Consider the following 14206-nt stretch of genomic DNA (forward strand, 5'->3'; position numbering starts at 1 on the left):
ATTCCCACATGGGCCAGTGATGTTGCATCCTAGCTGAGCTGTCACTGAGCTGCCAACGGGTGGCAGGATGGCTCAGCTGGTGTAACAAGATTGCCTGTTCGATGGTGGGCTATGCCCACCTGCAACTAATACTGAACTCAGCACCTTGAGCTTAGCTGCCACCCAGATGGCTCAGTGGATACAGCGTGCGCTCTTAACAACAAGGCTGCTGGCTCGACTCCCGCATGGGATGGTGGCTTCGCCCACCCTCAACTAAGATTGTAACACAGCACCTTGAGCTCAGAGGCCACGAGCTGCAGATGAGAAGCCAGATGGCAACTGGCACTCTCCACAACGAAGACTGAAGAACAACACCTTGGCTGGTCCCCATCCCCAATTCCCCAACACTGTTTCCCTCCCCCCAATTCCCCAATTAAAAAAAAATCTTAAAAAAAAAGATTCGTTGAAAGAATGAATGAATCAAGAATATGTATTAGAAATAAATGATAATGATCTGAAGTACTCGGAGTAATAAGCACTTAGACTGGAAGTGAATAATCACTTGATAAATCTGACCCACACCCATCACATAATGAGTCCTCTTACAGCACATCCTCAGGATGCACTGGGGTTCACTGGGGCCCAGGATATGGGGTGATTTGTGCAGCCTGCCTCACATGGCCCAGTTCATATCCAATGTGCACTGTCTTTCCCCTGCCACTGGGCGACACTAAGAGGATGGCTCACGTACTGCTGTTCTGACCTCAGCATGAAGGGCTCTCAGGGACGGGCAATCAGGAGGGCAGCCACTGCAGATGCTGGTCAGAACAGCAAGCTTCCTTCCGGCAGGCAGGAGTGCCAGGCTAATGATAGTAATAGCACAGGGGATGAAGGGCGATTGTCTGGAGGGGCGTGGGTGTAAGCAGAGACTCAGCTGAAAGCATTGTGCACAAATCACAGGGCAGAGATCAGGGAAGGCAGGCAGATAGAAAGGCAAGGCAAGTGGAGGGCAGAGGAGAGAATGAAGAGTTCCAAGTGGGCAGAAGTTCCAGGTGAAGTTCACTAAGCAATAAATATTGAGCATCTACTATATGCCAAGCACGGACATTGGTTACTGGGAGAACAAGACAATGAGATTTTTGTTTTCTAGTGAATGTGGGGATGGGGGGCAGACAATAAGCATTAAACAAGTATAAGATCATCTCAGAGCGATGAGTTAGAAAGACAATGAAACATATTGATGTAATAAGAGTGGGTGGCTGAATGATAAGAGGGAGCCAACCAGGTGAAGGGGGGCACAAAGGATTCCAGGAAGAAGGAATAAAAAGTGCAGGGGTGCTAAGAGAATGACTTTGGATGTTCTGAGACATCAAGAAGTCCAATCTGGCAGGAACACTGTTTGAACATTGAAAAGGAGTACAAGTTGGAGGGCCCCTCCTAACAAGTCAGATTTATTCCAAGTACAATGAAAAGCCACTCAAACATTTTAAGCAGGAAAGAGCATGATATGATTAAGATTTTAAAAACTATTACTAGATATTGTGAAGACTAGCTTGTAAAGGGCAAGAACAGACGTGAGGGACCAGCTAGGAAGCTATCATACCGTGCATTCCAGATGAGAGATGATAGCTTGGACCAGGATGATAGCTTGGACCAAAGATGGAGAGAAGTAGATGGATTCGGGATACATTTTAGATGCAGAGCTCACAGAACTTGCTGGTGAATTAGATACAGGGCGAGAACTAGGTGTTCAGCCTGAACAAGTAGGATTGGGAATACTGGGAGAGAAACGGATTGGCAAGCAGAGAATTCAAGACATGTATTTTAGCTGCATTAGCTTCACATGGCTATTATACATCCAAGTGGAGATGTCAAGTAGGTTGTTGGATAAATGAGTCTGGAGCTCTGGATATAAATTTAGGACTCGCTGACATTTACATAGTATTTAAGTCCTGGGACTGGATGACATCACTAGACAGAGAATATGGAAATAGAAGAGGGCCAAGTACTAAGCCCTAGGAAGCTCTAACACTTAGAGGTCGAGCAAAAGACGCAGAAGGAAAAGCAAGAGGGGCTGGAGGGAAATTAGGGAGTGTGGTGTCCTAGAAGTGCAAACTGAATAAAATAGGGTAATGTGATAGAGATGAATGAGGTGGGGGCAGGGGAAGGTACTGTTTTTTTTTTTTTTAGCTGAGCCATCCTGCCACCTGTTGGCAGCTCAGCTCGGGCTGGGCATCGAACCGCTGTTGCTCAGAGCTCGCACTCTTGAGTGAGCTCTTAACCAACTGAGCCACTCGGCCAGCCCCAGGATGATGGAGAGGTTAGGGAAGGCCTCCCAGAAGAGGTGACATTGGATCTAAGTGAAATATTAATGGAGAGTCATTGTGAAAAGCGGGTGAGTGAGTGTGTGTGTGTGTGTGTGTGTGTGTGTGTGTGTGTGTGTGTGTGTGAGATAGGCAGAGGGAACAGCAAGTGCAAAGGTCCTGTGGCCGGTTAAGCTTTCCCAGTTCTAGGAACATAGGTCAGGTCCAGTGTAGCTGGACATAAAGTGTTAGGAGGAAATAAGAGAGCTACCTAAAGGCTAGGTCATGTAGGGCCTTGTAAGTCACAGTAAGGAATTTCCATATTCTGAGCGCTAGAAAAGCTGAGTAATGCGGATTGATTTACTTATTTTAAAGATCATGTGGGTTGCTTTGTTGAGAACGCATTGTAGCAGGGCCAGAGTGGAATCGGAGGATCGAAGGATGGCGCGAGGTCTTCACTGCCACCTCCACCTTGATCCCTGGCACTCGGTACTCTCCACCAGGGGCGAAACAGAGTTGAGGATGCAGAGCGTTGGGTGATTCAGAATCTCAGAAACTGAGTAAGGTGACCATGGGTGTCCATGGAGTTGGGGTGAAAGGGGTGGAGAAGCCCGCCATTAGAACCCGGGGAATTATACGGTCGCTCACCTGCGCTACCCTCTCCAACCCTCCACCTGGAACACATCTGGGCGCGACTCCCGCGGCGCAGCAGCGGGAGGGTTAAACCGTGCGTGGCCTACAGGCGGGAGGGGGAGAGGCGGAGACCGAGCGCTCGGAGCTACCTCTCCAGCGCCCCGCTGCTGGACAACCCCCCCGACCATGCCCCATGTCCCACCCGCTCCCGCGACCCCCCAGCCCAGCTCAGCCCTGAGCGACCGCAGCTGTTGCGCCGTCGCGCCAGGCATGCAGGTGAGTGAGAGGGTCCCCCACTCCCCCAGCCGAGGGAGCCCGGCCCAGCCCTTCCCGACTCCGCGCCTTTTGCGGGCGTCCGTCCCTCCCTGCGCCGTCCCTCGCCAGGGCTCCAGCCTCCAGCCTCGAAGCGCTCCTTCCCCGCGGTGCTCTCCGTCCCTCCTCGGGTTCCGGCTCCATTCTGCCCTCCTGGCGCAACGGCCACCGTCCCCGCAGCTGCCTGCATCCTGCCTTTAGCCTCAGGCTCCTTGCATCCTCCGGCTTCGCGTTCCTCGCCTGCTCCCGGCGCTCCCTCCCTCGGCGTCCCTTTGCCGACCTCCAGGCCCCCGTTCCTCCCACCCCCCACTCTTGCCGCTTCCCAGCCCTGTGCCCGGACCGCTGGCCTGTGGGAGGGGTGGGCTCTGGGCAACGCTGAGGATGGGGCCGGGATCCCCCACCCCAAGGCTCCCGCCCCACCCCCAGCGCATCTCCTGCGCACAACAGGTCGGTGAGGCGCGAGGAGAGGGTGGGGGTGGCGCGCCAGCCTGGGGACTGCGGGCTTCGTGGAAGGGATGGCTAAAGGGGGTGCGGGTCCAGGGACCGGAGTTGACGTCGGTGAGAGGGGGAGAACGCACAAGGCGGAGAGGCAAGTGAGTCCAGGAGTCAGCTGGCCACAGATGTCCCTGAGAGCCCTTCTCCACTTCACCGGCTCGCTCCGACACTTATTCCCTCCCTCCAGCTTCCTTCTCTTCTCGTCCCTATCTCCCTTCTTCCCACCGTGCCCCCATCCCTATCTCTTCCCATAGCTCCAAATCCCTTGACATCGGAAGAAACAATTTCCAACTCCTCCATCTTTGCAGTTCCGGTCTTTGGTCCCCATCCCTTCCTCTTCTCATTTTTCCTCAGTATTATGCTCTCTCCTTTCCGATTTCCTTTCTCCCCAACCCTGCTCTTCTGGACCCCTTTCTCCCTTCCCCTTTTCTGTCTCCACTTCCCTTCCTGCCTGGACCTTTCCTTCCTTCTCCTCCTGCCATTCCCAGTCCCCCCCCTCCTGTGATCCCTTCACCCTCAATTTCCCTCCCTGACCTTTAATTTACCCTGTTCTCCCTTCAGTATCCTCCAAGCTTCCAATCTTTTGTACCCACCCCCCTTCCCAGGCCTTGCTTTTCCAGAACTGACTCCTTTCCCCACCCTGTGCTTTATGCCTGCTTCCTCTTTACCCCTTTTCCTCCTCCCGTTTCACTCTTAACCCACCTTCTCTTTCTGGGCCCTTCACCCTTTCACGTCTCTCCCCACTGCCCACTGCCCCATTCCCTTCCCCAGATTTTCCCGTCTTATTCCCATTATTCTCTGCGAGTACTTAATGTCCAGATTTAGACCCAGAAACCAGAGGACACAGGGTGTCATATCTTCATTCACTCTGGGGAGCCTGGCATCCGCAACCCTGAGAACATGGCCTTCCTCTTTCAAAACCAACCATCCCAGTTCTCCCAGGACTCTTTACCCAAGGGAGCTACATTTGAGTGGGTGGCCTCTCTCCAACTCCACCTCCCTTCAGAAAGGCACCTATGCATTTGGATGATTAAACATTGAGCAAAAAATGATATCCTGTAGTTTTTTCCCACCCACCTCTCTCTTCCACCATCTCTTTCCTTCCACCCCTCCATCTTCTCTTCCCTTTCTCCTGAAGATGCAGATTCCTGGGGCCAATCAAAAGAAATGCCTGGGACTACAAGTCTGGTGGGCAGGCTGGGATCCTCCCCTGTGCACTCACCACACACACATTCACACACTCACTCACTCAGATTGATTTCCTCCCCCCCCCCCCCCATTCTCAGACTCCCTCCCTAGCGGTAGGTGCTCAAGGAATCACAAGGTTCTTGACTCTAAATTAAGATCCAAGAAAAGCTTGGAGCTATGGGCCAAGGAAGTGAGAAGGAAGCCAGCCCTAGAAGTGAGAGTAGACCCTGGGGTGGGGAGGTAACAGGGACCTGGAGAGTTGTAGAGAGGGCTAGGGGCTAGACAGGGAGCCACTCTGGGAGTCTTTCCCCCAAAGGATGTTCAGCAGCAGTGGGTCCATAGCTGGCATTTGGCAGCCTGGGAGGGGAGATGGGGGTAGAACCGTTGGACGAATGAGCTGGGGAACTACACGGGCACGGTGGGGATATGACGACTCCCTCTCTCCCCCAGTAAAGGCTAAAAATCTGGGTCACAGCTGAGGAAGATCTCCGACATGGAGTCCAGGATGTGGTAAGTTTGGCACAGCAGAGGGAGCTTGGAGGCCACTTTCCCTAAGGTCTTGGCCCTTTCCCCCTAGGCCCACCCAGGGCTTTCCATCCTGAGGGCTAGACCCTAGGAAGTTAAGAAATGAGGCTGAGTCTTCCCAAGGCCCGCCTGCTTTTGCAGAGACCTGGAGGGAGGTAGCTGGGGATCTCCCGTATGAGCCTGTCTTCCCCACACTTAGCCCCCAAATGGGTTTCTGTCTCACCCTTTTTTTCTCCCTTCTTGCAGGCCTGCACTGCTGCTGTCCCACCTTATCCCTCTCTGGCCACTGCTGTTGCTGCCCCTCCCACCACCTGCTCAAGGCTCCTCCTCCTCTTCCCCTCGAACCCCACCAGCCCCTGCCCGTCCCCCATGTGCCCGGGGAGGCCCCTCAGCCCCACGTCATGTGTGCGTGTGGGAGCGGGCACCCCCACCAAGCCGATCCCCTCGGGTCCCGAGATCAAGGCGGCAAGTCCTGCCAGGCACTGTGCCCCCTGCCACCCCATCAGGCTTTGAGGAGGGGCCACCCTCATCCCAGTACCCCTGGGCTATTGTATGGGGCCCTACAGTGTCTCGAGAGGATGGGGGGGACCCCAACTCTGCCAATCCTGGATTCCTGCCCCTGGACTATGGTTTTGCAGCCCCTCATGGGCTGGCTACTCCACACCCCAACTCAGACTCCATGCGGGGTGATGGAGATGGGATCATCCTTAGAGAAGCACCTGCCACCCTGCGGCCATTCTTGTTTGGGGGCCGTGGGGAAGGTGAGTGGGAATGGAAGAGGCTGGTAGGGATATGAGGGTGGGGAGGCTGGTTAAAGACTCAAAGGGCAGCAACAGAGGCCTTGTCTATTAGCTCCTTCTGCAAATGTGTCAGGCACTATGCTGGCACAGGAGGCAGAGATGAAGATGCGTGTGAGTCCTCAAGGAGCTCAGGTCCACTGGAGAAGACAGATGTGTAAACACTTGGGGATGTCAATGTAATAAGTGCTTGACCAGAGGCGCACACAGCATGTTTTTTAAAAAAGGGAGAGATTGCTTCTGCCTGGGGATCAGGACACCTGCCAAGAATTGACATATGAGCTGGACCTTGAAAACTGAGTGGGTGTATTCCGTGCAGAAGAACACCATGGATGAAAGGACCTCCAGGGTGACATCTAGGTGCAGGGACAGCAGGGACAGGGCCAGTTGTTTGGGGGTGAGACCAGGGCAGAGATGGACATTTCCACCCCCTGGTTACAGAGGGGTTCTCTCTCACCTTGAAGCCCCCTCCTCATCACATGTATACAGAAGGTTTGGGAAAGTGGACAAGGATTTGGGAGGAAGAGAGCTGAAAACTCTGGGGAAAGCTGATGAATAGAAAAAAGGGGGGGCCTCCAAAAAAGAGTTGGGCAACGTGGATTCAAATGGCAGCCCTCCTCAAGCTTACTGAACCTGCAGCCTAGCCCTACTCTGGCTCCTTCCACCTCAAGCCTCCCTAAAACTTTCTTCCCACCCCAATCAGGTGTGGACCCCCAGCTCTATGTCACAATTACCATCTCCATCATCATTGTTCTCGTGGCCACTGGCATCATCTTCAAGTTCTGGTAAGCTGCGGGCGGGAGGGTGCTGGCAGATGGGGACTGAATGAAGTGTTTGGCTGGAAGGAGGGAAGGGCAGCAATTTTGCTGGGGGTGGAATAGGAAATGTTGGATTAAAGCAAGACCATGGAGAAAGGTAGTAAGGATTTGGGTGGTGGGGGAAAACAAGTGAAAAGTCAGGGCAGGTTCCTTCTCCCAGGGAAACACAAGGAAAATGGGAGAGGTAGGGGGTTATTTATGTGCACTGAGGGTTTGGTGGGCATCCCTTGTTTCCATTTCCTCCAAGACACAGAAAACTGACCCAGTCTTCAGAGCCCCTCCTCAGGTCTGCCTGGGGAGGAAGGAGTAAATCTGGAGCTTTCTTTGCACACATTTAATAATGGGCCAGAGATGAAGATGCGTCAGTCCTTCACACTTTACTGAGAGAATCATTAGACTAAGGTGTCCAGGACAATAGCTGACTTTGAACTAGAACTAAACTTGCCAAGGCACCTGCTGAGCAGAGAAATGGCTCTTCTGGGTATGCATGGGGGAGTAGGCCATTCTGGGTGACTCTACCTCTTGGTGGGGAGGAGGTACTAATTTTGTGGATCCCTACTAGGATGGGAAGATGGTTTAGATCCTGGAGCCCAGTGGGGCGGGGTAGGGGAGGTGGCTTTTTGGACATACGGTCTCAGGAGATTTGGTGGAGGGACTTGTTAAGAGGCCAGTTTCTCTGCTGTAGGATGTTAGGGGTGCCTGAGGGAGGCTGGAGGTGACCAGCCCTGCAGACCCAGGATGGGGCTTCTTAAGTGTGTGAGATAACCTCTTTCCTTCTTGCACCAGCTGGGACCGCAGCCAGAAGCGGCGCAGGCCCTCAGGACAGCAAGGTGCCCTGAGGCAGGAGGAGAGCCAGCAGCCACTGACAGACCTGTCCCCAGCTGGGGTCACTGTGCTGGGGGCCTTTGGGGACTCACCCACCCCCACCCCTGACCATGAGGAGCCCCGAGGGGGACCCCGGCCTGGGATGCCCCAGCCCAAGGGGGCTCCAGCCTTCCAGTTGAACCGGTGAGGGCCCAGGGCAAAAGGATGGGGGATGGGTTTGGCCATTTAGGTCTCCAGAGCCGTGGTTGGGGGTACTCCCTCCTGGGTGGGTGGGGAGAAGGTAGGCCTGGCCCTCCCAGAGCCCCTGGCTCTCCTTCTCAGCTTGGTCCCTGGCCCTACCAAGGGGCCTGTACCCCTCCCCTCTGGGGGGACCCTTCCTTCTGCTCTCTGTGGATCTATGTCCTGTTCTCATGCTGCCATTTAACTCCAACTCTGCCCTCTTAACCTTGATTCCCTTTCTTTGTCTTGGACTTCCCTTTTGATTCTGGCTTACCCCTTGGTTCCTGATTGTGCCCTTTCCCTCTTCCTCTCAGGATTCCCCTGGTGAATCTGTGATGCCCCCCAATGTTGGGGTGCCGCCAAGCAGGAGGCCATGGGGCTGCACAACCCCCATCCCACTGAGGGTGGGGCAGCTGTGGGAGCTGGAGCCGCAGGTGCTCCTGACTCCTGCCCTTGCACCCCACCCTGGAACACTCACTGGCCCCATAGGCAATCCTACCTGCTCACCCTCCTTTAAGTGGGGACCTCACATATTTGTGGCTCTGGTCCCCCATCCCCCACCCTTGCACACTCACATGAAAGCCTTGCACACTCACCTCCACCCTCACGGGTCATTGCACACACTCATGCTCTTGTGCAGCCAGTCTTACGTACCTCTCTCCGTACCTCTCTCCCTCCGTACCTCTCTCCCTCCACCTCTCTCCCCTCGCCCTCCACCTCTCTCCCCTCGCCAGATCCCTGGTATTCTCCCTTTTGTTTCACATTTCACTTTCAATTCTTCCCACATTCCATGCTCAGCTCAGTCACTCAGTGGTCTGTGGGTGACTTTACCATTTCCTCTCACATGCATTTCCTGGCCCCATGTTGTAGTGTTGCCTGTCGCGCCCGCACTCTCCCTCATGAACACCCACTGATCTAGTTACTGTGGCTCCTGCATGCTGCCCCAGAGGTGGGTGGGAGGTGAGCTGGGGGCTCCTCGCGCCCCCTCTGTCATAGTCCCATCCTGTTCCATGTCATGTGTTTCACTGTGTCCCCCATCCCACTCCATGGGCACTCTCATTACCCTGAGGGCTACTCCATAGGAATGAGGGTAGTGAGGCCCCATGCTTTTCCCCTACCCCACTGCTAAATTGTTGTCTGGGAGATGGGTTTTGGGGAAGTCACCTGCTGCACTACATGAGAAAGGGGCTCCCGTTTGCCCTTCCCTTCCTCCCAAGTCCCTTTTGTCTCGTCTGTCCTGCCTGTCTCTGTGTGTGTCACTCTCTGGAATTCAGAGCCCCCTGAGCCAGTCTTCCCAGCCTCCCTGCGGGCCTCCCTAATTCCACTGAGGCTGTCAGGGACTGGAGGCAGCTGGTTCAAGGCCATCGGGAGCTCTACCTCCCAATCTCCCCCTCCCCTTCCTGGGCTCCCTCACATCCCTTCTTCCCTCCCCCCTTTGTTCTTCCACTCTCCCTCATTTTCCCTCCCCACCCCAGGTTTGTCCCTACTCATTGTGTTTTCCACCTTCCTTCTTTCTTCCTCTTACCTGGCTCCTATGCTGTGATATATATTTTTGTATTATCTCTTTCTTCTTGTGGTGATAATCTTGAATTCTTGTGGGATGTAAGTTTCAAAATTTTCAAATAAAGCCTTTGCAAGATACCTGAGTCCTCTGGTTCTGCCTTGTGAGCCCTGTGGATTGCACTGGAGCGGGGGTGATGGTCAGCTAAGAGGAGGAAAGAGAAGGGTGAGCAGGGAGAATCCCTCCAGACCCAGTGTGACCTGGAGCTGGGATTCTGGGGCTTTAACTTGGGGCCAAATGGAAGGAAGAGAAACTAAGGGAGCAGTCCTGATCAGGAGCAGAGAGAAACTGGAAGAGTGGCTTGCCTCTGCTACTTGCCAGTGAAGGTCAAGAGAGACCATGCAAAAGGAGACAGAAGTAACATTACACAGGACGGGCAGTGGAGCAAGCAAGAAAAAGAGAAGAGAGAGCTGATAAGACAGATGAAGGTGGAGGGTGAAAGAAGAGAAAAACGGAGCAATGGGAAAGAGATGAAAGGGAGCCACAGGAAAGAGGCTGCCCTGCTTGGTTTATTTTCAGCCACGCTCCCTAACCTGCCCCCACCCACAGCTGCTCCCCCAAAGCTATGCAGCATTAGAAGCCCTGTGGTTAACTCTCATTAGCTTTCCCCACTCTGCCCTCTCTGACAAGGTGTGGGGGTGGAATCAAGGGGTGCATTTGGGGAGGGAACAGTCACCTCCGAGCCCCCAATTCTAGGTTTGGATCTTGTAACAGCCCTGCAAAAGCCTACACATCAACCTCTCAGCTGTTGCTAGGCTCTGTTGCCATGGTAGCGGCCCAGGTCCCATTTCTCCCCCCACCCCCATCTGTGCCCCACTTGCTCCCTGGAAATGGGGAGCTCCAGGGAGGAGAGGAGACTGTAATGTGCAAGAAGGCAGTCTGGGCTGCCCTGGGCTGTGTATACCTCCATGTGTTTATCTTTGCAGCTTGAATTAGCCATGTACTGGATTGGTAGGTGCGTGTTTTAGGTGTTGGGGAGCTTGCCTATATACTCAGGGAAGCGTGGCTGAGTCTATGCAGCATAATGGTGAGTGGGGTAGAGGGAGTGGATTCCTCAGGACCAGAGCACTGTGTGCATTCCCAGCATCAGACTCCCCGAGAAAAAGAAGCTGCTACAGAGGAAAGCAGAGCGGGGCCAAGGAGTGATGAACCAGCTAAACGCAGACGTGCAAGGCAAACAAGCTGCTGAGGAGGGCAACCCGGTGGGCCTGAAGAGATCCTAGCATGCAGATGGTGGAAGGAAGAGCCGGATGGAACCTGAGGGTGCAGGAAGAGGTGCAGCTGGGAGGGGTGCAGGCAGCGAGGGAGGGATCCAGAAGGATGGGAGAGGAAGCCTCATTAACCTTTCCCTTCTTTGCCCAGTGGAATCTAGTCCTTGACAGGTGGAGGTGGGGGAGAGGAGCTCTGGCAAGAAGGGAGAAAGAGCTCAGGTGCCTGGAGAGCACACTGGGCTCTCACCTTCCACAACTGTCTCTCTTCAGAGGGACAGTGTGACCCTGAGGCTCATCCATATGCAAAAGGCACACATGAAGTCCCCTAATGAAGAGGGAATTAATTATTGCCTGATTAGACTGTTTCTCTAAATTTAAATAAATTAAACTACACCAGCAAAACACTGGAAATCCTCACCTGTTCCTTCTCCCTAAATGCCCTCCTTCCCCATGGAAAGTCAGACAGGAGAGACGGAGGAGAAAGGAGGCACTCTAGTCTTCTGAGTTGTTCTAAAGGAACTACCCCACACTAATTCACATTGTCACACTACCACACTAACCAGGCAGCGTCTCGAGGCCACAGGGAACACATCCTAACCTTTCTCTCTCATGGAGTTGAAACTGAAACTATGGGGCCTTGGGAGGTCCTCAGAAGGCTTCAAGTGGTGTAACAGAGTCACTGCATAGTGACAGACCAAGAACATAAACAATGGCCATACTACCCTTTCGGTTCTTGGAGGCCACACATCACAGGCACTACTGGGGACCAGTGTCTCTTATCACTGAGCTTTCTTCGCTTCCTGAGCTGAACATCAAATGACTCAGCCGGGCTTCTCTTAAGCATTTTTTTTCTGGAATACTTACCATTGCGGCTCAGACCAAACCAGGGAATGGGGAAGCCCCCAGGAGGAGGGATCTCCCAGGCAGAGCTCAGGGTGTGGAAGTGATTCAAGATGGTAACAGTGTGCCAGCTGGAAAACCCCAGGCTAAAATTAACAGCCCTCCTCCCTCTACGCCCCACATTTGTCTCTCTTAAAGCTTTTCTCTAAAGAGTTCAAGGAACTTAAAACTTGCTTCTTACAGCAAGGGCAGGAGCAGAGTTGACAGTTGGAGACACTGAGGCCCAGGGAGTGCCGGTTAATGTAAGTAGGAAGAGAACAAGAGGAGAACCAGGACTTATAGTGAGTACCACTATTTTGCTCCCACTGTTCTATCTCAAAGTCAAGGTTTCTTGAATCCTCAAACCCTTGATCTCTAGCTCATGCGGCAACTAAATCTGGTCACATGTGAGCCCTTAAGACCCTTATCCTGGCAACTGTTGCTACTGGGTTAACAAAGACTGCCGTGTAGAGCCCAAAAATGTGATAGAAATGACAGACACTTTAATAAACATATGAACAAAAAAATAAAAGATACAAATGATTACAAGCCAAAGATACATATCTTCTATTTAGACATTTAATTAGAATGTTTATTTTTAGGTATTCTTTGCTACTTTCTTGCTGTGACCTTGGGAAAAATCACTTAAATCTTCAGTCTTATTTTCAGTATCTGTAAAAATGGGCATTATAGTTATTTCTAATAGGGTTATTTTGCTCTCTAAGCAAGAGGCTGTTACTGTTAATAGGAGGGACTTCAATTATGCTTTAGCCAAAACAGAGCTGAGTCCAGAGGGATTCTGGCCAGATTAGGGTGCAGGCCAGTGGCAGCATTAATTTACTCAAATTACATACAGTAAGTAGTCCCCCTTACCCACAGGGAATATGTTCTAAGATCCCCAGTGGATGCTTGAAACCTCAGCTAGTACTGAACTCTGTGTATACTGTTCTTTTCCTACACATACATACCCTTTCACTTAAAGGAAGCAATTCATGGCTTTTGAATTGCCGTATCTGAACTACCAGCATCACTATTCTTGTGCTTTGGGGTCATTAAGTATAAGGGTTACTTGAATACAAGCACTGTGATACTTGGACAATCAATCTGATAACAGAGATGGCTACTAAGTAACTATTGGGTGGGGATTAGCTCCTAAGTAACTAATGGGCTGGGAGTACATACATCTTGGAGATGCTGAACAAAGGGATGAGTCCCATCCCAGGCAGAGCAAGATGGTGTGAGATTTCATCACACCACTCAAAACAGCACATAACTTAAAACTTATGAATTATTTCTGGAGTTTTCCATTTAGTATTTTCAAACCATGGTTGACCAAGGGTAACAGAAACCACAGAAAGCGAAACTGCCGATACATGGGTGGTAATACTGAATAGTTATTCAGCATCTATGTGCTCAGCAAAGCAGTGGGAAGGATACTATGTATGAGGCAGTTTCTTCCTTGAGGAACTGACAATCTTACTGAAGAGCCACACATATGAAACTTAAAACAGCAACAAAAGGTACAGACTAAATGCTGTGGGAATTCAGAGAAAGGGGCCATTATGGATTGGAGCAATCCGGGAAGGCTTCCTGAAAGAGTTCATATTAAGTGCTCGTTTATGCAACAAACACCCATCACTTGCTAAGAGCCCGGCTCTGAGGATACAGTAGCAAACAATTCAAAGTCCTTGCCCTCATGGAGCCGATATTCTAGTGGGAAGAGGTGGTCAGCAAACAATATAGTATCAGGTAGTGATGACTGCCATATTTAAATTAAGCGAAGCAGGGTGAGGAGACAGCGATGTGGACAAGGGCAATAAGAATTTAGCGACCAAAGCAAAAGGAGTAAGGGGTGTGGTTAGGAAAGGGTCGGATATTGATGGCTAGGGGAGATTACTCTTTGGACCTAAGCAGGGTCCTCAGAAAACTACTAACACACCTTGTGCTTTTCCGCATCTTCAAAGCATTGAGACATTCTTGAGAATACAGTACAAGAAAAAAGAACGGTAACTCCCAACATCAGCCTATTCCTCCCTCCCGTCCGCCCCCCTCTCCACACCCAGGAAGGGAACCGGAACCTTCTTAGTCTTGAAGAATCCATACCTCCGCTTGTACCTTGATACATAATTCATAAACCTGTCGCGTAGCCACCCTCCCACTTCCCCAGAAGTCCCTTCCGGAAGCCTGGGGCCGCAGTTCCAAAGGTTCAGCTTCTGCCCTCAGCAGAACCTGCCTTTACTTCCGTTGTGGCGTCACATCCCCAGAGGGCTCTACTGCATCCCTGGGCAGAAGCCACTTCCGCCCCTCCCTGGCGTAACTTCTGCCCTGAGTACCCTGGAGCGCTAGCGGCGCCGGATGTGCTCTATCGCTCCCGGAAGTGACTCGACCTTTGCATTTCCCCCCCCCCTCACTGCCGCTCCCCCTACATTGCTATTTCCCTCCCCCCCTCTTTCATTTCTGG

At 52.3% G+C, this 14206-nt stretch overlaps 1 protein-coding gene across 2 annotated transcripts; it reads left to right on the forward strand.

The window, feature by feature from the left end:
* The first annotated feature begins 3077 nt into the window (after window positions 1–3077).
* On the forward strand, window positions 3078–9740 carry PIANP (PILR alpha associated neural protein). Of its 2 annotated transcripts, none has more exons than XM_019627660.1 (6): window positions 3078–3191; window positions 5361–5420; window positions 5682–6196; window positions 6936–7017; window positions 7837–8058; window positions 8409–9740. In XM_019627660.1, the coding sequence occupies exons 2-6, from the start codon at window positions 5404–5406 to the stop codon at window positions 8428–8430; spliced, it is 858 nt and encodes a 285-aa protein (XP_019483205.1). In that variant the 5' UTR covers window positions 3078–3191; window positions 5361–5403; the 3' UTR covers window positions 8431–9740. The 2 variants fall into 2 exon arrangements, with proteins under 2 accessions (XP_019483205.1, XP_019483206.1); XM_019627661.1 differs by lacking the exon at window positions 3078–3191 and adding an exon at window positions 3256–3674.
* The last annotated feature ends 4466 nt before the right edge of the window (window positions 9741–14206 follow it).

Source organism: Hipposideros armiger, unplaced genomic scaffold (genome assembly GCF_001890085.2).
Source record: "Hipposideros armiger isolate ML-2016 unplaced genomic scaffold, ASM189008v1 scaffold_739, whole genome shotgun sequence".
NCBI lineage: Eukaryota > Metazoa > Chordata > Mammalia > Chiroptera > Hipposideridae > Hipposideros > Hipposideros armiger.

Bases quoted from the DNA above. Each gene is read 5' to 3' on its own strand.
- PIANP (XM_019627660.1), top strand. The intron at 6,197-6,935 runs GTGAGTGGGAAT...CACCCCAATCAG, and splicing joins GTTTGGGGGCCGTGGGGAAG to GTGTGGACCCCCAGCTCTAT. The intron at 8,059-8,408 runs GTGAGGGCCCAG...TCTTCCTCTCAG, and splicing joins CCAGCCTTCCAGTTGAACCG to GATTCCCCTGGTGAATCTGT.